The 23,057-nt window shown below is 39.0% G+C and overlaps 1 protein-coding gene across 4 annotated transcripts in view; it reads left to right on the forward strand.

Annotated features, from left to right (window-relative positions):
- LOC136873850 (angiopoietin-1 receptor) overlaps window positions 1-23,057 on the forward strand; it is a 540,166-nt gene that overhangs the window by 79,701 nt on the left and 437,408 nt on the right. For all 4 annotated transcript variants that reach the window (XM_067147131.2, XM_067147132.2, XM_067147134.2 and 1 more), the window contains 2 exons: window positions 11,733-11,792; window positions 16,702-16,788. In XM_067147131.2, the coding sequence (XP_067003232.2) occupies window positions 11,733-11,792; window positions 16,702-16,788 (147 nt within the window). The remainder of the gene's footprint in view (window positions 1-11,732; window positions 11,793-16,701; window positions 16,789-23,057) is intronic.

The raw sequence follows: 23,057 nt of genomic DNA on the forward strand, positions 1-23,057 counted from the left end.
GAAAATACCAGAGCACAGTACCCACGAGATACGCAGACTTTTTCAGTGGGCAACTTTTGAAGCTTAGGGAGTTAGACTGTCCGCCTCCAGAAGAAGAGTTAATCGCATCAATCGAAAGACAGTTACCTGTGGATGTGCAAAGGACATTGATAGCTGCGAACGTGAAAACAGCTGTAGAGGCCGAAGTATTGTTGAGGCAATTAGATCAAACATCGAACTTGTATCATCCTAGGAATCGGAATATTGAAGCAGTCCATACTATTGATTTGACCAAGGAAGAGAATTCATCAGAGAAGAAGACCCAGGGAACCAACACGTACAACAATAAGAACGATGATAATCAGAACAGAGAGTATCGAGGAGGATACCAGGGAAGAAATTGGAAAGCTCAATCCTTTGGAAGAGGACGAGTCAACGATAGAAGTTATGAGTCAAATTATAATCAGAATTATGGAGGAAACAGAAGACAAGGGTACCGATATAGATATGGAAGGTTTGGAGAGATGAGAAGACCATATCCACCATATAATAGATCAGGTGATGCAAGAGGTCGACCAAGAAGAGAAGAAAATGACAGAATGGATCTTCAAGAACGCAGGAATGAGTCTAGAAGATATGTTGAGGAGTTGGCCACGAAAGGAGTATCGTCAGACCAGTGGAAGAGTGCAATTCAACAAGGGAATCAGGACAGAAGTCATGGAGCTGAGAGTAGGGAATATCAGGCTCATAGACGTAGAGAGGAATCTGGTGGATTAAATATAAATGCCCCGAGGTTTTCAATGGAGGGAAGTGGAGCTAAAAAAAAAGCCGAAATGTAGTATTCCAAGATAGTGCAACCGCAGGACGTCGCCATCAGGATAATCATGGATGGGCAATTGCAACCATTGATTCTTGGATAGCTAGACCAGAAGATCTTGTAGAGGATAAAGATAGATTTGTGAATAATGAAATAAAGAAGTTACCTGTCATTTATGTCAGAGTTGGGAGTCTGAGGGTCAGGTGTTTGGTGGATACTGGGGCCAGTGTCAGCGTGGTATCACAAGTTTTAATCGATGAATTACAGAGGAAATGTCAAATACCAATTATACCAGTAGCGTCAGTTAAAATTCGAGGCATAATACCAGACAAAGTTACAACATGTAAAAGTCAAGCTTATGTAGATGTAGAAGTTGGAAGTAATATCATGTCTCACCCATTCATTATAATGAACCGAATGGAATTCAACATGATTATAGGGGCTGACTTTCTCCGAGAATTTAAGGCAGTTATTGATATGGAAAAGGATGTAATAAGCTTCAATCTCAGTGATGATCAGTCAGAAATTCAGTTAAACCAACTACCAAACGTTGAGGGAGAAGAAAGAATTTGGTTGGCAGAACAATCGGTGGAAGATATAGTTAGAAACATACATCAAAATCAGGATGCTATTCTAGAAGAATTTGAGGAAATGATTTTCGCATTGGAAAGGGAGACTGAGTTACCAGATTTCGGGGACAAAGTCAAAAATAAAGTATCAGAAGCCATGATAGGAGAAGAAGATAAGTCAAAATTAAAGGGGATTTTAGGCCACCATAAAACAGTATTCGGATCCAAACCGGGGAAGATTCCAAATTATAAATATGAGCTGAAAGTAAATAGTTGGGAACCGTTTAAACAAAGACCTTATCCAGTAGCAGAGAAGTTTTACCCTAAAGTTAAAGAAGTAATCAAGGAAATGGAGGATAACGGTTTAATATCTAAAAAACCTACACCATTTTTGAATCCTTTGGTGATTGTTGAAAAACCTAATGGAAGCATCCGTGTTTGCTTGGACGCAAGGGCCATAAATCAACGACTTGTGCCTGAATACGATAAGGCCCCTCCTATCAAGGAATTGCTGAGAAAATTCCGAGGCAAACATTACTTTACGACTATCGACTTAACGTCATCGTATCACCATATTGAGTTGGATGAAGCTACTAAGGTTTTGACAGGATTCCTGTTCGACCAACAGACGTATATCTTTAACCGATTACCTTTTGGTTTGAAGACAGCTGGTTCTGCTTTGATCCGAGCCCTAGATAAGAATTTAACGCAGGAAGTCAAAGATTCTACGGTCAGATACGTAGATGATATCATGATTGCAACGGAGACTTTGGAAGAGCATTTTGATGTATTGCACAAACTTTTGGAAAATTTAAATCGTGCAAATTTTAAAGTAAATCTTGAAAAGTCCCACTTTTGTCAAAGAAGTATTATGTTTTTAGGTCATATTGTGGACGGTAATGGCGTCAAACCTAGTCCTGTAAAGATCAGATCAATACAAAATTTCCCCAGACCCATGAGAATCAAACATGTTCGTCAGTTCTTGGGAATGTGTAACTTTTTCTCAGACCATTGTCCTTTGTATACGGAAGTTGTTGCACCTCTTCAGGATTTGTTAAAGAAGGATAAGAAATGGAAATGGGATGAAAATTGTGAAAATGCATTTTTGAAGACGAAGGAATTATTAGCTAATAGTGTGAAGTTGGGGTACCCAGATTTCGGAAAACCATTTATAGTTCAGACAGATGCTTCAGCTGTGGGAATTGGAGCAGTCTTATATCAAGAGTCGGAAAGCAAAGATCACCAAGTAAATTATTTGGCCTTTATGAGTCGGAAATTGCGGTCTCACGAAATTAAGTACACTACGACGGAGTTGGAGATGCTTGCCATTGTTACAGCATTGGGACATTGGAGGAAGTATATTTATGGCTATCCTATTATCATTCGGACGGATCATAAAGCCTTAACCTTCCTTTTCAAGACAACTATGTCAAGCGAGAGGGTTAGCCGATGGGGCTTATTTGTTCAGCAGTATGATGTTACCCTTGAACATTGTGCCGGCAAGTTAAATGTGATTGCAGATGCGTTGAGTAGAAATCCTGAATCTGGAAAAGCAGAAGTAAATTTGATTGAAATTACACAAGAGGATAATCAGTTTTTGGAAAAACTTAGGAACATTTCGGAAGCACAAGAGTTGTGGGATGAGACCAAGAAATTGAGGGATTATTTTCAGAAGAAATTGCAGTCGGGAACAGTTGAATATAGAGAAGCAGAAAAACAAGCTATAAATTACAGTTTCTTTAATGGCATACTTCACAAATTCATTGATGAAGAGCACACGAAATTGAGAATTGTTGTACCACCACAGTTGAGATGTGAATTGATTTGGCTTACACATCATTCGATAGGACATGCTGGGATTGATAAGGTGACGGCGACCATTAAGGAAAACTTTATTTGGCCAAATTTGAAAGACATGGTGCGGAAAGTCATAATGACATGTGATATATGTCAGCGAATTAAACCTTGTCCATTTTTAATGAGACAAATTCCTAGGCCAGTGCTACCCTCTAAGCCTAAAGAGTTGTTTGCAATGGATTTCTACGGCCCTTTGCCACGTGCAAGTAGAGGATTAAAATACATTCTGGTATGCGTTGATGTGTTCACAAAATTTGTGACATTATGCCCTATCCAAAGAGCAACTACGAAAGCCGTTATTAATCAAATAAAGAACAAAATTATACCTCAGATGGGAAAGCCGGAATTTGTACTAACGGATCATGGGACTCAGTTTACGTCCGAAATTTTTAAAAGGGATACTCAGAATTTGGGAATAGGACATGTGCTCAGTTCAATTAGAAATCCCCAGTCAAATCCTGCTGAGAGAATTATGAGAGAGATTGGGAAGTTTTGTAGAATTTATTGTCGGAATGAACATTGGAAATGGATCAGAGTATTGCCAATCATAACTGAGAGTATTAATTCAACGATACATGAATCTACTGGCCAGATACCTGCTGTCGTACACCATAATGAGTATCCAAAAAGACCATGGGAAGGTATAATCCCGTTACCAAGTGATCCAAGACCTTCACACGAGCTTTGCGTCCAGAATACATCTCAGCATCTCAAGGAACAAGCTGAACGACGTTTACGAAGAATGCGTAATAAGAGGTTCCACCGAAGTTTACGTGTGGGAGAATTGGTGCTCGTGAAGAAACCTGCAGTCTCAAATCCTAGTTCAAAATTTTATCATAAATTTGCTGAACTTTATATTGGGCCATATGAAGTCATACAGGACTATGAGAATAATTCTTATAAAGTCAAAAACTTAGAGACAGGAGTTGAAAGCACTTATAATGCTGGAAATTTGAAATTATATTATCCCACAAGGAGAAATATTGACCAGGAAACAATGGTTGACGAAGACGATCTTGAAGGACATCCTGAAGAAGATGAAGGAGGAGAAGAAGATGGTGGAGAAGACGATGAGATGGAAGATGAAGAAGAAGAAGATGTTATGTTAACCTACGATACTACATACGAGATGCCCAGAGGAGAAATGGATGAAAACGAAAGTTCTGGCGGAGAATGTGCCTGTGAAGAATTAATTGAATTAAGAGGAATGATGGAGAAGGTGGTTACTAAGTTAACAATGAATAATACTCGTCTTAAGGAAGAAAATTTGAGTCTAAAATCTGGATTTGTTAAGTAAATAATGGAAAGACAATGATATATTTGGAAGATGTGTGGTTGGAAAAATCCCTTGTCAGTAATTTTTCCAAAAAGAAAGTGGGGGAAAGATGAGCCCAATTGGCTCATATCATTGTCTTTAAAAATATTAGAAATTAAAAAAATGGCATATGAGGGAATAGCCGCAGTTACATTATAGGCCGGATGTGTGGCGCCATTACGCTTGCCCAGGTTTAAAGATAGTTCCACGTGTCAAGGTCATCTTGTGATGAAATGGAAAGCATTGGAATATTCCATGAGGTGTGATGACAAAAGTCACCAGATTTAAGTTGGCAACATTTTCAGGCAGCGAATCGCAGCAGAGCAGGTTTTGGAATGATGGGGGTAAATTAAAGATGGGTGCCGCATAAATGACTTCTAAAAATGTTTAAATCCACCAGGGGATAAGGTGAAAACAAGATTAAACCATTTTGAGAACAATAATTAAAGACGGCGTATTTGCAACAATTTATTGGAATAAATAATCGCAGGCATATGTGACGGGATGTTACATCATTGTTAATGGGGTTCCCCGAGCTCCATATCCAGAATCCGGCGTGCATGGAGAGGACGCGAGCCGCTAAGAACAGGCACTCTGCTACGGAAATTTGAACGTGTCGGACGTACGTGTATGTGGTTCACGAGAACCCTAATCTAGAGCATTTCCTATCAAATAACTAGCTGTCGAAGATACTACGGGTCCGATAGACTTTGCATTTAACTCAATAATGACCGAAATTTTTGTAAATTCAAGAAGGTGAATTTTTACAACATTAACTGAAAAATTAGGATCGGAGCGAGATCAAACAAGGACGCATCGCAGTGCCACGTGTAAACTCGCGGAAAGCAGAGACAAAGTGTATATTACAATTGTGAAGAAGTGTATGTGCTAGAATAATTTAACTTTATCTGTGTTTTTTTATATGTATTTTAGTGTAGTAGGAAGCGATGAGCGTGTGATTTCATGAAAGCAACAAGAGTGAAGACCATGGGTGTGGAGAATGGTATGGGTTCAGGTTTTGAGGCCGTTAGCATGATGGCTTAAGTACATCATGGGGCCGACCTGAAACCATGAGGCCGTGGAGCTGAGTATGGAGCGTCGCCGAGTCGATAAGTACCCTGATTCATTATCTAGCATGTGCATGATTAGCTGTTAACTGTAAATAAGTTAATGCATGATTATTCGTTTATTTTCCTTTTTAAGTACTGTAGCAAGGATAGTTAGGTTTTTTTTTTAGGTTTTATTTTATGCTGATGCCTAGGGGGGTGTACATATTGTGATATTAGCGTGTGGTAAAATATGGTCTTCGCGAGTGTGGAAATAATGTGTGTAAATAATGATTTTCCATTACGGGTGTGAAACATGGTTTTTTTTTTTTTTCTCAGTGCGTGATCTTCTAGCAAATATTAGCGTGTGCGTGTGTGAATATTTAATGACGTAGGAGGCATCAGTAAGGATTAGTTAGAGGGAATAGATAGATTAACCTGGCATGTCGCATGAAAAGTTCGTCAAGAAAATTTTCACTGACCCAAGTTTCGAACCCGGACTGTCTGGCACATTACAGTGGGATTTTGGAAAATATATGTCATCAGTAAGTAACGTGCACCGTTAATCAATGAGAAATTTTGTGCTGAAGGGAATAATTGTCATCCTAAAAATGTCCGAGAAGTAGTTAGCTAGTGTTGAAATAGGGACCTCTAAGACACAAAATGCCGACCGCAAGAGTCGAACCAATGATTGTGTAGCGCCATATATATATGTAAATACCGGCATAATGATATACGTGTTCCTGATAATGGAGTGAGAAATGTAGAATAATACGTGAAATATGAAATGAATAAAATATATTGAGAGTATTATATAATTAGTAACTGTTCGCACAGGCGCATGATATTGTGGAGGAACATATGGCTTCATTTAGAGTAGAGAGAGAGAGAATTTAAGTGGGTGCGAACATGTTAGAATGCCGTGTCAATGAAATGAGTCGGGCGTGCGATAAGGCTACAGACCAGGACGGCGCGTTGTGTATTAGAGAGGCTATGGCAGCTGTAGTAAGGTCTTATAAGTAACAAAATATCGCATTCATCCGTAAGAAAAATTCTGTTTGTGGAACTCAGGACAGCACAATTAGATTAAATAATGATAGCTAGACTTCGTGACAGATCATTGCGGCAAGCATAATGATAGGTCACTGTAATGATGCCATGTTGAGGGTCGGAGTTCGATGCCCGGCCGAGCCAGTGTATAATGATTTCCCCTGTGACTATATGATTGAAATTATGTTGTGTTTGTTTATGTTATATGTTCTTCAATATGTGGGCAATGCAAATTTTGATTTTGCAGTTGCAATATTTTTTTTTTGATGTTGAATTCAGTTCATGTGGTTGTTTATACTTGCGGCAATGAGGTTCATCCCATTGTCTGTAGAATCAGTGTAGGTTAAGATGTATTTAATATTATAGTATAGGGTTTCTTGCTACAGGGTAGGCATATGTTTTGTATATGATAAAACAGCTAATTAAGCATATGTGAGATATTTATCATTTTAATGAATCGGTAAATTAATTTAATTTATTTATGTCAGGGTTACTTTTCGATTTCGTGCGTGCGTTCCATATTATCAGCATTATATGAGGGAGGATGGTATTGAGAAAGAATAAGTTAAATAGTTTCGGACTCAAATCATAATAGGGACTATTTTTTTATATAAAATTTGTGATGAATAATTTTATGATATATAAAATTTTGGATTGAATTACCAAATCTAACAAACTTAATTGGATAAACTTATGATTTTCAAGGTAACAATTATACCGACATTGATAACTGCGAATTTGTAAATCATAATGAATTTAATGGATTTAATTAATTAAAAGATGAGTTGTGAATTACACGGCGGATGTTGCTTAATGAATTTACACAGCCTCATACATTTCATTTCGAAGAGTGTATTTAAATAAATAATTTGGTATTTAGTAAATGGTAACTACAAGGTTTATAATATGGTGAGGAAATAACTTAAAGGTATGGAAAGCAAATACGAATTTGTTATTCAAAGAATGAACGGAAGAAGTTTTGGTTGTATTAACATTTTAAAAGGTACTTTGACAAATTAACAAAGGTCATGATGATAGATTATTATAATATTTTATTATTGAAAATTTTGAAATATGGTGGTACAAAAAAATGAGTGGAATGGAATTGGATTAAAATTTTTGAAGTACTGAAGTAGAGTTGATGAATAAGATGAAAGGGAATTGTAATAAGATGAAGTAATGTGTTTAGAAGGATTTGAAATCTATGAGTCATGAGGTTGATATTTTATAGTCGAGGGTGATAGAGGTTGTGAACAATATTTGGTCCGAAGAGTTTATTGTTTGTATAGAAGTATATTGCTTTGCCAAAGTTTAGCCTTTTCAATAAATTTTGCATTCGTAAATGTTCTCATTCGGATTTTTATTTAATTATTTTATTTCTTCTCTTTTATCCTTCCCGCTTGATTAATTTAAGGTTAGTTTATAATATCTGAAGATATCTCTGAGGGTAGTACCCAGTCAGCGACCCTGGGATGTCTCGAGCCGGCGCCACATTTCAAAGGCAGGAAGGGTAAAGGGTTGAATACAAAGATTTTATATTTTATGATATTCTAATAGAATAAGTTTTAAGTTTGTCAAAAATGTTCTAATAGTTCTTAAGTCATTATTTACGTAAATAACAATTATTCGAGATTCAGATTTGGCTGATGATGCTCTATAAAGGAGCGAAACATGTCCCATATATAACTTTTTAACTAATGAAGTTATTTTAAATGTGACAACATTATAATGTATTGAACAGGTGGATTCATAATAAAACTTTATTATTGTATATATGATAAGATAATGCAGAGGAAGGGAGGAAATCACTTCTGTCTAACAGGTCAAACATAAAAGAAGCTGTTAGTCTACTATTGGAACTTGTTAAAGGCAACTCGGGTGTTCGCACTGACTTATTTATCATGCCAAAATTTTCATCGTTGCATGGTAAATTACATGGCTATGTTCGCAAATTTGGTTTGGATACACTTTCTACTGATGGAGCTATACTCTTTTGCAAAATCTGTGAAAAATCTATTAATCACGAAAAAAAGTACTTTATAACACAACATTTCACAACAACGAAACATAAGTCTCGGTTAAATATTGTTGGCCCTAAGATCAATTTAATATCAACAGCAGTTACAACATCCAGCAGGCAATCTCAGTTTTCCCTGGATCTATGTAAAGCTTTCTTGGACTCCGGAATTCCATTCTGGAAACTGGAAAATCAATCTCTCAGGACGTTTCTGCAGAAGTACACTAAAGAAGAAGTTCCATCAGAATCCACATTAAGAAAAACATATTTGAATATCTCCTTTGAAGAGAACCTGCAGAGGATTCGAAGCAGAGTTGCAGAAAAGAAGATCTGGATCTCCATTGATGAAACTACGGATGCAATGGGATGTTACATGGCCAACGTCATCATTGGAACTATGGAAGCAAAGCAAACTGACCTATCATCAGGATTTCTTTTGACGACAGAAGAGATGGAGGGAGCAAATGGTTCCACAGTGGCACAGTTGTTCACAAATTCATTAATGTTACTCTGGCCGGATGGAATACGGCATGTTGATGTCCTACTTTTTGTCACAGATGCGACATCTTACATGAAAAGAAGCAGCTACAGCCTTGAAAGTTGTCTTTCCTAAAATGCTCCACCTCACATGTCTAGCCCATAGACTGCACAGAAATGCTGAAGAGATAAGAAGTTTGTATCCTCATGTGGATAAGTTAGTTTCGAATACCAAGAAAATCTTCCTAAAATCACCCTCCCGAATCCGGGTTTTCAGGGACATGGCACCAGAGCTCCCTTTACCTCCACAGCCAGTACTCACCAGATAGGGAACCTGAATCTCAGCAGTCATATATTACAGCAACAATTTGGACAAGATACGTTAGGTACTTCATGCTGTATCAGTAGACGAAGTTGCTTCAGTTCGCAAGGTAAAAAAGTTGTTGGACCTTGAAGAGCTCAGCAATGATCTGGCATTTATAACAGCACATTATATTGTGATACCGGAAGCAATCTTGAAGTTGGAGAAAAGAGATGATTCGCTGGTGTCATCTATGACGATCTTCGAAGATGCAGTAAATCAACTACTGCAAGCACCAGGAGAAAAAGGAAGTAGTGTTACTGAAAAGTGTAAACATGTTCCGAGTGCTAATATGGACATTGAAAAAATGAAGAACATTTGTGATGTTCTGAAAGGTGAAAATTCTGTTTTAACTGGCATGTGTCCTTCCAAAATAGCTTGTTTCAAATTTGCGCCAATCATTTCAGTGGAAGTAGAACGTTCCTTTTCCATGATGAAAAACATTCTTTCTGACAAGCGTCTGTCTATGACAGTTGATACTTTTAAAAAGCACCTTGTTGTTGCATGTAACCAAGGAAAGTAAGAGTAAGTACGCTAATTATGTGATAAATTGATAATAAAGAAATGAATGAGTATTTAAAATACATATTTTCATTGATAATGAGTGAGATTCCTCTTTGGTTTCACTCCTAATAAATGCCTATTTTAATTACAGTACTGCCTATTTTCAGTATTTCAAGTGCCTTTTTGCCTGCCTATTTTAACCAAAAATAAATGCCTAACTTCTGGGCTCTAGTTATAACTATTTATTTATTTAGGATCAGCAACAGCATAGTGCCAAATATTGTGCTGCCACCAACAACTAAACCAGAAACTAAATAAAATATTAGCTTAGAAAGCTATTTACTACTCTGCGTCATTGTTTATCATTCGCACATCAAAGTTTAAACTTCTGGCTCAGAAGCTCATAACTGCCAAACAGCAATGGACCAGCAAGAGGAAATGAAATATTTGATACCTCAAACCTTCATCTTCAATTTTGCATTGTTGCCAACCTAATTAATTTAAGACAAAAATTATCAGTGAAGAATTGGGAAGATATTATATGTGTGTCCACATAGACATGTAAGGAATTTATTTGATTAATTTCCCATACCTCTGCATCTCAGGATTTCCCAAACCTCTTACTAGGGATTTTGTCGTAGGCCTTTCCAAGTCAATAAAATTTATCATCATAATCCCAGTTCTTTCCTATGTTCTATCTTGGAATGAAAATGAGGTCCACCATTGATCTTCCTCTTCTGAATTGGCATTGCTTATTTTAAAACATACATTTTGTGCTAGAAAACTGCTTTCTGCTCATTGTTTGAAGTTCTGTATGGGCTACATTAGTGACCCCCTGTCTGTACTCTGATTCTGTGAAAACAGTGCGTCAATTGAACATCTCATTTTGGAAATATTCATAGTGATAGTTAAAGGTGAAATAATAATAATACATTAATGTAAAATACTATAGTATTACATCAAGTTATATTTTTGATGACAGTAAATGCACAAATGTAGAAAAATTAAATATTTCATCATCCATTTCCTCCATCTAACTCCCACTGGGTTGGGATGTTTATGGCACCTTTCCACCTTCCTCTATCCAACCAGCATTGTTCCTCCTTAACTGTGTTCCAATTCAGGCTTCCTTTTAATTATACTATTCTTGATCATCTTGATCCACCTTAATCTGGGACTCCCTCTTGCCCTTCCTGCTTTTATCTGGGTCTGCTTCATCTCCTTTGGCATCCTTCCCTTTTCCATCCTCTTAGAAATGTCCGAACCACCTACCTTTATCCCTCTGCATTCTGTTGTAAAGGTTTTTCACTCTGATTTCCTTCTTGATATCCTCATTTCATACTCTATCCTTTCTTGACTTCCCTATCATACTTCTTAAAAATTTAATTTCACTGGCCTGGATTTTATTCTCCTGTTTTTTGTCCCAGTCCAGGTCTCTGCTGCAGTAGTACATCTCACATATCACTTCTTTATTTTTTGTACATTTCATGGGTACTTTCATTAGTACTTAACTATAAAACAAAAAAATTTAAGCACAGCAGTCTACTTCATTCCTGTCAACATCTACAGCCATACTGAGGGTTTGGTTATTACTGCACAGACCAAGTATTCTCACGTTTGTCAACAAGCTGAAGAACAGCCCGATTCCTCCCTTTACTTGCTACAAACAAACATCTTGTCTGTACACCTGTTACTTAAATGAAAGTCACACATTCAAATAACAAATAATTTGTGTTTCAGAAGTATATGATGTTACAACCATCTATCGAAGGGAGAAAGGGTACTCTGCCACTCAGGGTGGTAAGTATACTCTATTACTGTATCAAATATGATCATGGAGGATTAAAGTTCTAAATAAAATGAAATATTACAGTATTTAAAATTCTCCCTCCCCAGTTTTGTTCTTTAATATCAGCAGATGATTTAAAGTGTGTGTAAGAGATAAGTACACCTGGGAACTCATTGAACAAGTTCATGCCAAAGCAAATGGACAGTTGTAAATAAGGACATTTCTAAAAATAAATTGCAAATGACTATTGTAGGTCAAGAAACTACAGTCAAGATAGGCAACATAATACAAAAGAATGTAGGTATCTTTCACTATTTGACAATCTTATTTCATAAAATCTCTTATGAACATATGATTAAGGAGGTTGAAAAGAAAGGTTACAGATCTCTTGACATGGTTTTGAGAGTATTTAGTAAGGATGTAAAGAAGACGGCATATAAATCTGTGGTATATATCATTACTCATATTACTCATTACTGAGTGTTGCGACCCCATTGTTTTGTCTCTAGAGAGTTACATGCTTCACAAAGTGTCGCCATCCAACTTGATCTTCAGCTTTTCTTAGGACATTCTGAAGAGGAAGGCTAGTTGTCTTCCTAGCCTGATCTTGCCACCTGCTTGCTGTCCTTCCATGTGGTCTTCTGCCTTCTATTTTGCCTTCTATGATAGACTTTTCTAGGTTGTTTCCATCCCTCCTTAAGGTATGTCCAAGGAACTGAAGTATCCTTTCACTGACACGTGTAGAGAGACGTTTCACTATCTTCAGCTCTTTAATGATAGACTCATTTGTTCTCTTTTCGGTCCAAGCTACACGTAGCATTCTATGCTAACACCACATCTCAAAGGCATCAATGTGGTCTTTGTCCTTAGCCTTGATGGTCCATGTCTCACAACCATAAAAAACACAGAAAATACTAGTGCTTCAACCAATCAAAACTTTGTGACTTTAGATATTGCCCTGTTCTGCCAGATCTTAGTTGTTTTACTCATGGCTGCACGTCCCAGGACAATACACTTCTTTATCTCTTTCTCGCAATTTCCTATGTCATTTATACATGACCCAAGGTATACAAGGTCATTAACCAACTCCAGTCCCTTTAATCGACCTGTGAGGCGCACTTGATTTCCGCGATCAACGATCATCAGTTTGGTCTTCTTCAAATTTATTTCTAATCCGTAAATGAGACTTGCATCCTTTACTCTTGCAAGTAAATCTGCAAGCTCATCTTCACTACTGGCAAGGAGTGTGGTGTCGTCAGCAAAACACAAATGGTTGATTTTTCGTCCAGCAATTGAGATACTGCCAGACCATCCATCAAGCGCTCTCTTCATGATGTGCTCGGCATAGATATGGTATAGCTGGGGAGACAATACATAGCCTTTCTTATGCCACTGAAAAAGTCTGAGGCATCACCATCCACCCTTACAGTCACTAAGTTACTGTCATAAAGGCCTTTCAGCGGTGATATGAGATGTGCTGGAACACCGAATTCATCTAATACTTTCCATACCACTCAACACAGTCGAAAGCTTTTTTGTAATCAACAAAGCAGTTAAAAACAGGAACACAAAACTCACGACATTTTTCAATTATTTGCCTCATTCAGAATTTGCTGTCATGTACCTTTACCTTCCACAAAACCTGCTTGTTCCAGGGATATCTGAGGTTGTAAGAAAGGCTTCAAGCATTGATTCAGTGTGTGCAGTAGGACTTTGCTTGCATGGGATACAAGTGCTATGGTTCGGTAGTTAGAGCAATCCCTAACGGACCCTTTCTTGTGCAGGGGAATTAAGATAGAACTTGTCCAGTCTTTTGGCCACTCCTCTGTTCTCCAAATCTTGTTGCATAATGAGTGCAATATGTGGATGCCTTCCTCTCCCATCTCTTTAAGCATTTCTCCTTAAACACCATCGATACCTGGTGATTTGTTATTCTTCAAATGTTAAATTGCATTCTCTATTTCACTGAACAAAATATCAGGCTCCAATTGAGGTTGTTTCATTATTTCCTTATTTAATATGTTATTTTCTTTAGAATATAGTTTTTTGTAGTATTGTTTCCACCTTTTTACAGCTTCCTTTCTTATCTCTGGTGAGGTTGCCATTTTCATCATTTATTATCCATGTGCGTGGTTTAAACTCTTGGGTAATGCTGTGCAGTTTTTTGTAGAAGTCATATACCTGGTTCTGGTTTTGATGTTCTTTTATTTCCTCTCATACGCTGTTGAGAAAGTGTGTTCTGTCAGATCTGCAATTATGCTGTATGTCACGGCAAAGTGTCTTGTATTTGTTGTCCTTCTCCATGGCATGTATACCACATTTCTTTAAATGACTTCTCTCTTCAATTAGCAATAATGTGGTGTGTGAAATCCAGGGGTGTTTCACATTTGAAGGTCTAGTATGTGTCTAGGAATAGATGAGGAAATGATCTCTTTAATTTTATCCCATTTTTGCAAGACTGATTCATTCTCACCTTTATTAAATTCATGTAGCTTTGGTCTTATGTTTTTTCCAAATTCTTGGAGGGTTTTCTGATCAGTAATATGAACCCTTCCAACTGTTAACTTCTTGGTCAATTTGAGTTTGATTCTCATTTTCATGGTGAGCATAATATGATCACTACCATAGTCTGCTCCCAGGAAGGTCTTACGGTCTAGAATGGAAGTCCTCCAACGTTGTCATATCAAGATAAAATCAGTCTGATTTCTGGTCCTGTTACCTGCAGAAACCCATGTGTACCTACGTCTTGGATGATGCTGGAAGAGTGTATTACAAATAACAAAATCATTGTTGACACAGAATTATAATAAGCGCTCACCTCGTTCATTTCTCTCACCCAGGGCATAGTGACCAACCACAGACCTCATGTGGCTCTTTTTGTCAGCGTCTCCTACCTTAGTATTGAAATCACCTTTGATTATTAACATTTCCTTGTTTAGTATTTTCTTGATGACATGTTCTAGTAGCTCATAAAATTAATTAATCTCGTCCTCAGATGCTGCTTACGTAGGAGCATAAACCTGAACCAAATTGATTTTACAAGGAGAAGTGTTCAACTTAATGAAGATGATCCTATCAGAAATGGGTTCATATCCTAAGATGGCACTGGACAGTCCTTTGAAATAACTACAGCGACACTCTGGCTTTCCTTCTCAGACCCTGAAAAGTACACTGTATTCTCTCCATTGGTAATGAAATGACCACATCCTTTCCAATGTGTCTCACTGAGTCCTAGTATGCCTAAATCATGCAAGTGTATTTCTCTTTCAATAATTGCAAGTTTTCCTGCCTTTAATAGGCCATGAACACTCCATTTTGCAAGTTTCGTAATCGTGTGCAAGGACAGTTTGCATTGATGATCTCTTTATGAGGCTTCTCTCAATCCTATTCCCCCTTCCCCAGAGATCCGAATGGGGAACTTACTCCGGAAGCTAATTTAAGATTAAGCAAAACGATGGGGTTGTCATGGGAAAATTATAGTGGTGGTTTCCTGTTGCCTTCCATTAACCTCCAAAACTTGTCTGCTCACTGAATCAGTTTCCCGCTGGGGTTGGTTACCCAACCTTCCACTGAATTGCTCACCTCAACAGGAGCATCACGTGTAGGTGGAAGTTGGAGAATTGAGGTGACAGAAGCTGAGAGAACTCTCTTGCTGAGTTCTTATAATCGCATATCACCCCCATCTTTTTTGCTAGAGTCTCAAGTTATTCGCAGCGACTCCCCCAGGTTATCTCCTGGGCCCAAATCTGTGGTATGACCTCCAATTAGAGTATGGTGGTTCTGGTGTATGGTACCCACACCAGGACTCTTGATACCAAAACTGGAAAAGATCCAAAGGAAATCATGATTTGTTCTCAGTGATTTCTGACAAAAGAGTAGTGTTAAGGAAATGTTGCAAACTTTGGGCTGGGAAGACATAGGAGTTAGGAGACAAGATGCTAGACTAAGTGGTGTGTTGCGAGCTCTCAGTAAAGAGATGGTATGGAATGACATTAGTAGATGAATAAGCTTGAGTGGAGCTTTTAAAAGTAGGAAAGGTCATAATATAAAGATAAAGTTAGTATTCAACTGGACAAATAGGGGCAAATATTAATTTATAGGATGAGGAGTAAGGGATTGGAATAACTTATCAAGGGAAATGTTTGATAAATTTCCACACATTTTAAATGCACAGTTGATAGGGAATCTGCCACCTGGGCAACAGTCCTAAATGCAGATCATTGATTGATTAATTAATTAATTCATTCATTCATTAATTAATTAATTTTCAACCACACTGACATTTTGTTACTCACAGGATTCATGTGGTTAATACCAAGGCTGTTGAAAATACAAGTGGGATTTAAATATTAAGTCTCATTCCTGTAGTTTAGATTCCATGTAAACTTGGAAGTTCCAAGGCTATGGCCATATACCAGCCCCGCAGTCTAAGGGTAGCTTGCTTGCCTCTTGCCTGGAGGTCCTAGGATTGATTCCCGGCCAGGTTAGGGATTTTTATGTGGGTCTGAGGGCTGGTTTGAGGTCCAATCAGCCTACGTGAGAACAATTGAGGAGCTTACCTGATGGTGAGATATTGGCCCCAGGCTAGAAAGCTAATGATAACAGCCAAGAGGACTCTTTGTGCTGACCATGTGTTATCTTGTAATCTGCAGGCCTTTGGGCTGAGCAGCGGTTGCTTAGTAGGCCAAGGTCCATCAGGGCTGTAGTGCCGTGGGGTTTGTTTGTTATAATTTATAAAATATTTTGTAATAGTTAATTCTTGACTTTCTTCCAGTAGCAGAGTCTTTTTCTTTTATCCTCTGGGGCTGATCAACTGTATATTTAAGCCCTAATAATATCAATCAATCAATCAATCAATCAATCAATGTTATAATATTTTTATAATATAAAACATTACTGTTGTCAATTTTTTAATTGCAGCTGTTGTTGAGCGCTTCTCTTTGGAAGTTCATGCCCGAACGAATGCCTTAGGACTCCCATACCACCTTCCCAATGGAACTGTTGTTGGTATGTTCATAACATATTTTACTCCATCTATGGATATTTAAGGACATCTCTGTAGAACATTTTCTTTTCTGAAATCAAATTTCTATATGTGACCACCATATGAAAGAAATCACACCTTACCATAAAGTCCTTCTATTAGTTCTGATATATTATTGAAATTTTATACAGAAAATGATGGGCAGATAGACTATTCTGTTGCATAGTGTAGTGGATTAATATAAGGAAAATAGGTTACCCTACTGTAAAATAAAAATGTTCATCCTAAAGGTAAAATGTTAATGGATGGAAGTAGGTGATTTAGCAAGTCTTTTCTGAATGCCAAAATATTGCCTATATAAAAAAAATCCAACATTCATATACGAGGATTGGGGCAAAAGTCATGGCAGCTATTTTTTTTCTTGTAGATATGTGAACGGATTATAAACGTATATGTGTCGTGTGGAAGTTCTGCAGGCATAGTATGTATGCAGAACAACAGATGGCTATGTGATAGCTGGTAGTACCGCAGCGAGGGCTGTGAAATCAGTCAGTTGGGGAGTGTCATGCGAGATGGAAGTAACCCGTGTTGAGCACCGTGCTTACATCAAAATAGCTGTTCTCCGAGGAAAAAATGTGATGGAATGTCACAGTGAATTAGTGGAAGCCCTTGGGAATAATGCCCTACCATACTGTACAGTAGCACAGTGGGTAGGAAAGTTTCAGCAAGGACGTGTGTCAACCAGTGATGAGCAACGTTCGGGACGACCTGTCCGTGTGCGGACTGACGTGGCATGTGCCGTCATTGAGCAGCTCCTGGCTGAAGACAGACGATGGACACTACTGGAGTTAGAGAGGGCAAGTGGCTTCGAGAAACGCACCGTCCACAGGATATTGCATAATGAGCTGCAACTGCGCAAAATCGCATCACGGTGGGTACCGCATGCACTGACGGAAGTTAAAAGGTGGGTGCGCCATGCAATATGTTCCGACCACCTTGAACGCTGGCAACAGGACGGCGATCGGTTCTTGTCACAAATAATCGCCATCGATGAATTTTGGGCCAGTTCATACGAACCAGAACTAAAACGTCAGTCCGCGGAGTGGCGACATGCTGGATCACCAAGGAGGCAGAAGGTCCGTCAGAATCCTTCCCCAGTCAAATTGATGGTGATCGTCGCGTATGACGTTGGGGGTATCATTGTTTGCCACTTTGTTCCACATGTCAGAACAGTGACAGCACAGTACTACAGGGACTTCCTGGTGCGACAGGTATGACGTGGCATTCAGGAGAAATGTCCGGATCTTGTGGACAGTGCAATAATCCTGCACAACAATGCAAAATCACATAAAGCAGAGTGTGTAGGGCAGCTACTGTAACGTTGGGGATGGGAAGATTTGGAGCACCCACCGTACTCTCCCGACATTTCGCCCTGTGACTTTGATCTCGTTCGAAAGATTAAGGAACCACTACGTGGTAGGCGGTTTGCAACACAAGAAGACATTGCTAATGCTGTACACCAACAGGTGACCCGATTCACACATGGTGCGGCAAATGCTGAGGCAGATGGTATTCAGCGCCTCCCACATCGTTGGCAGCGTGTGGTGTCAGTAGCAAGGGACTACTTTGAGGGTCTTTAGGCCCAGGTTTGTCATGTCAACTTTATGTGTACCGTGTTGTCATTCTTTTGCACCAGGAAGGCCATATTGCCCTGTATACTACCGTAATAAATTGGTGTGTTACAATGTTTCAGTGCTATTCATTGTCCACACATGTAGTTAACACCTGTCCTTTTGTCTGTATGTGTCACATTTACCAACCGGACTGGTATCTTCAAGAAAAAAAATAGTTGCCGTGACTTTTGCCCCAACCCTCGTATATAAAAGAAATGGAGTCCTAGTTTTAATATTAACAATAATAATGTTATAATCTATCAGTTTCATGTCCGTATTGGTACTTGGTATTCACAATCACAATGTTATTGATTTTACGTCCCACTAACTACTGTTGACTGTTTTTGGAGATGCTGAGGTGTCGGAATTTTCTCTCACAGGAGTTCTTTTAGATGCCAGCAAATCTACTGACACGAGGCTGATTTATTTGAGCATTTTCAAATACCACTAGACTGAGCCAGGACTGACCCTGCCAAGTTGGAGTCAGAAGACCAGTGCCACAACTGTTTGAGACACTCAGCCTGGCTGTTTTAATGTTCATTCTTGAATAATATTCTCTGAACGAGTGTCAATTCTAAATACTTCTAATACTTCAAATTATTCAATTCTGGACTGTTGAATGAAAACGTTTTTTTACCGCCACAGCAACCTTGGGTACAACAAAACCTAGTTCCAACCGTATTGACAAGCAAATGTGGTTATGGACGGTCCATATCCAAGAAAAAGTGCATGAAAAGAAGAAGGCATATAGAAATTGGGTTTCACAGAAGATTCCAGAGAACAGGGAAAGATATGTCATAGCCAAACGTGAGGCTAAGAAAGCTGTCGCTTAAGCTAGGCACAGTCATAATGACCTGTACGCAAAACTGGATTCAAAAGAAGGAGAGAAAACTATCTTCTGGCTGGCCAAAGCTAGAACAAAGTCAGCACAAGATATTGAGCATTATGTGTGCATAAAAGGCAAAGATGGTCAGCGATTACAGGACAAGCAGGACATCCTCAAATATTGGCAACATTACTTTGAAGAGATTTTCAACATAGGGTTCCCACATCCTCCTACTCCAGAAAGTAATCCAACAGCAGGTCCTATCTGACACATTACACCAGAGGAAGCCATCAGGAATATAAAGAACCAAAATGTGCCAGGACCAGATGATCTTCCGGCAGACTTGTGTAAGTTGCATAAATTAAAAGAACTTGTGATCAACTGGCTGACCAACTTTTTCAATGCCATATTTGACTCTGACTCTGTTCCCAGTGATTGTGCTACAAGCATCACTGTGCCTATATTTAAGCAAAAACGTGACCCAGCATAATGTGCAAATTACTGTCCAATTCGCCTCCTGTCACACACAATGAAGATTGCTCTTTGCTTTCGTCATGGATACAATTACACGGGACCTGCAGAGAATTATCCCTTGGACTCTCGTATATGTAGATGATGTCGCACTTGCTGATACCACCAGAATGGATTGCAGTATCAAGTTGAAGACTGGAACACCCGTCTTTCACAATACGGTCTTAGACTGAACTGAAAACCATCCCAAGCAACAGCTCAATTCAAATGGATGGAGAGACCTTAACAAAGATTGTAAGCTTCAGGTACCTAGAATCTCACGTACAGACTGATGGTGGGCTATGTGATGAAGTGCGAAGTACGATAAACGCAGCATGGATGACATGGAGGGAAGTCACAGGTGTATTCTGCAACAGAAGGATGCCACTACATCTGAAGTCCAAAATATACCGCATGATAGTATGTCCTGTTGCTTTATACAATGTTGAATGTTGACCAGCTGACAAAGCTACAGAGCACCAATTACAAATCATGGAAATGCGTATGCTCCATTGGTCGATGGGCATCACACTCCTGCATCATGTCAAAAACGATATCATCCGCCAGCATATGGGCATTGCACCCATCACTGAGAAGGCATGGGAAAAACGTCTCTAATTGTATGGTCATTTCCTGCGTGCTGCACCTGGAACAGTTGCCAATTTCACCCATACCTTTGAAATTAATGGGCAACGACCACGCGGGCATCCAAAGCAGCACTGGCATGACACAATGAATGCTGATATGAAGACTCTGGACTTAAGACCACATGATGCCCAAGACCGTGCAAAATGGCGAGCCAAGATTAGAACAGCGGATCCTGCACCAGCGGGAAAATGCTAGGAAGAAGAAGAAGAAGAATGAAACTGAGCAACAAAGGGATTCTCGAATATCACAGGACAGAGAAAGTATGACTTCACAAAGACAAACGGAGTAATCTTTTTCCAAATTAACAGCCCAGGTTCAAGTATATTATTCAGAGTACACAGCAGTCAATAATGAGGAAGTGCCGGGCTGTGTGGCTCAGGCAGTTGAGGCCTTCTTTCCTTTTGACCCCAACTTGGTGGGTTCATTCCTGACTCAGTCTGGTGTTATTTGAAGGTGCTCAAATACATCAGCCTTGTATTGGTAAATTTGTTGGCACGTAAATATGCTCGACTAAATTCTGGCACCTCGGCATCTCTGAAGGCTCTAGAAGTAGTCAGTGGGATGTAAAGCCATTATTATTATTATTATTATTATTATTATTATTATTATTATTATTATTATTATTATTATTATTGCAATAGAAAAGTTAGCGCAAACCAAGGCCATCTGCTATGCTAGATATTTATTACTATAATGCATTCCAACAAGAATAAACATTGCTTCAAATGGGGTCCTGCCCGTACACTATACAAAGTCTCCACTATTCCCTTCATAACATGAGTGGGGTGTTTCTCGAATACATTCTCACTCGAGTATCACAACACAATTCGCAAATGTTTACGAGTCGTTTGGCCATATACAAATTCATTTCTATAAGGGCGAAGTAGTACTGACCGCCGAATCTGCCCAACAATTTAGATTATACAAAACAACAGAAGCTCAGCCTCATAACCAACTTCATTAAATGACAGACTAGATTAAAAACAGATCTCATACATTAACATGTCCTTCAAAAATCTTATTCTTTCTAGCCAACGAGGCCCGTAGCCTCTCCTAGAAGCATTACAAAGTATATTATGTCACCGGTGAACAATATTGTGGAAGTGGAAAGTGTTTTTGAAGACTTTATTTGTAAAGTATAATATAATGTTTTATTTGTAATGACCTAACCTGTACTGTGTAATATTTGTAACATATGTAATTGTAAATGGTAGATTTCTATTCTGTACTTACTGGAAGTATCTAGAAAATTGTTGAACAGGGTGTGTGCCTTTTGTGGGTTATGTTTTCTAGAAGGAATTTTCTTACTATTCTGGAAATGGAAGATTCGCGAACGTGTGTCTTCGAGAATGTTAGTTAAAGTTCGCGACGGGAGTAGGAATTGTGATTGGTGAACCTAGGAGGGGATGGGCGGACTCATACATTCTGATTGACTACTCCAAGCCAGAGTTTTCCTATATACAGGGTGAAGCGTAATTCGCGCACTCGGGCGTCGCAGCGCGACTCCTCACATGGCAGCAATAAAAAAATGTCTCTTACAAAATTTCGTCTTGCGAGTATATCCGGTAGAAAACGGACGTTGAAGAGTACCAATCTGGCAACACTGTAACCATATGTAGGGTAACTACCGCTGTCAGCACGTTCTCGTCGTGCTATACTGTTGGTGCAGTGGGTAGAGTTTTTGGTTGGCATGCAGGAGGTCGATGGTTCGATGCTGGGTTGAGGCGCATTTTTTTATTTGCTAATTTCCATCTGACATTACCTACTGTAATACAGTAAGACACCGTTTCTTAGGTCACATGTATCCTACATTTACAACATTTTGTAATGCTGAAACAACAAATACCTGGTTTGAATAATAAGAAATAGACAGCTGAAACAAACAGGCTTCACATCTAGTAGATGAAGTGGTGCGATTAAATTCACGCTCACGACATGGAAAGGGCGCCTTTCAAAGCTGACCAATGAAAACGATTGTTCGTCCATTTCTAGGATCGTAGTATGTAAGTGCAAATGGTTTTCTAGAGGACCCGCTGCAATCGCTGTTGACGATTAAGATGCCAGATACCATACCACCTGGACTACATTTACGAAATAAAAAAAAACATACGCCTCAACACAGGATCGACCACTCGACCTCCTGCATGCTAACCCAAAACTCTATCCACTGCACCAACTGTACAGTACGACTAAGTTCTGCTGACAGAGGTAGTTACCCTACATGTGGTTACAGTGTTGTCAGATTGCTATTCTTCAACGTCGTTTTTCTGCCGGATATACTCGCAAGATGAAATTTTGTAAGAGACATTTTTTTATTGCTGGCATGTGAGGAGTCGCGCTGCGACGCCCGAGTGCGCGAATTACGCTTCACCCTGTATAGTAAGCGAGGCAGCGATAGTGATTATTCGGTCTTGTCTTGGCCTGATCTGCCTTTAGTCTGTGTTGGTCTGCGTCATGTGCAACACCTCGCTTCGGAAATGGCGCATCCTCGAGTAAGCATTCTTGAATTCCGTTCCTGCTAAAATTTCCGTAATGTTCCGATTTGCTATTCATATAGGAGTCTGCCCTAGCCTAACCTAGATTCGCCAAATTAATTATTTAGGACGCCCTAGCTTTTCAGATGGGCTTGCCTGTT

The sequence above is a fragment of the Anabrus simplex genome, chromosome 5, assembly GCF_040414725.1.
Source record: "Anabrus simplex isolate iqAnaSimp1 chromosome 5, ASM4041472v1, whole genome shotgun sequence".
NCBI classification, from domain to species: Eukaryota; Metazoa; Arthropoda; class Insecta; order Orthoptera; family Tettigoniidae; genus Anabrus; species Anabrus simplex.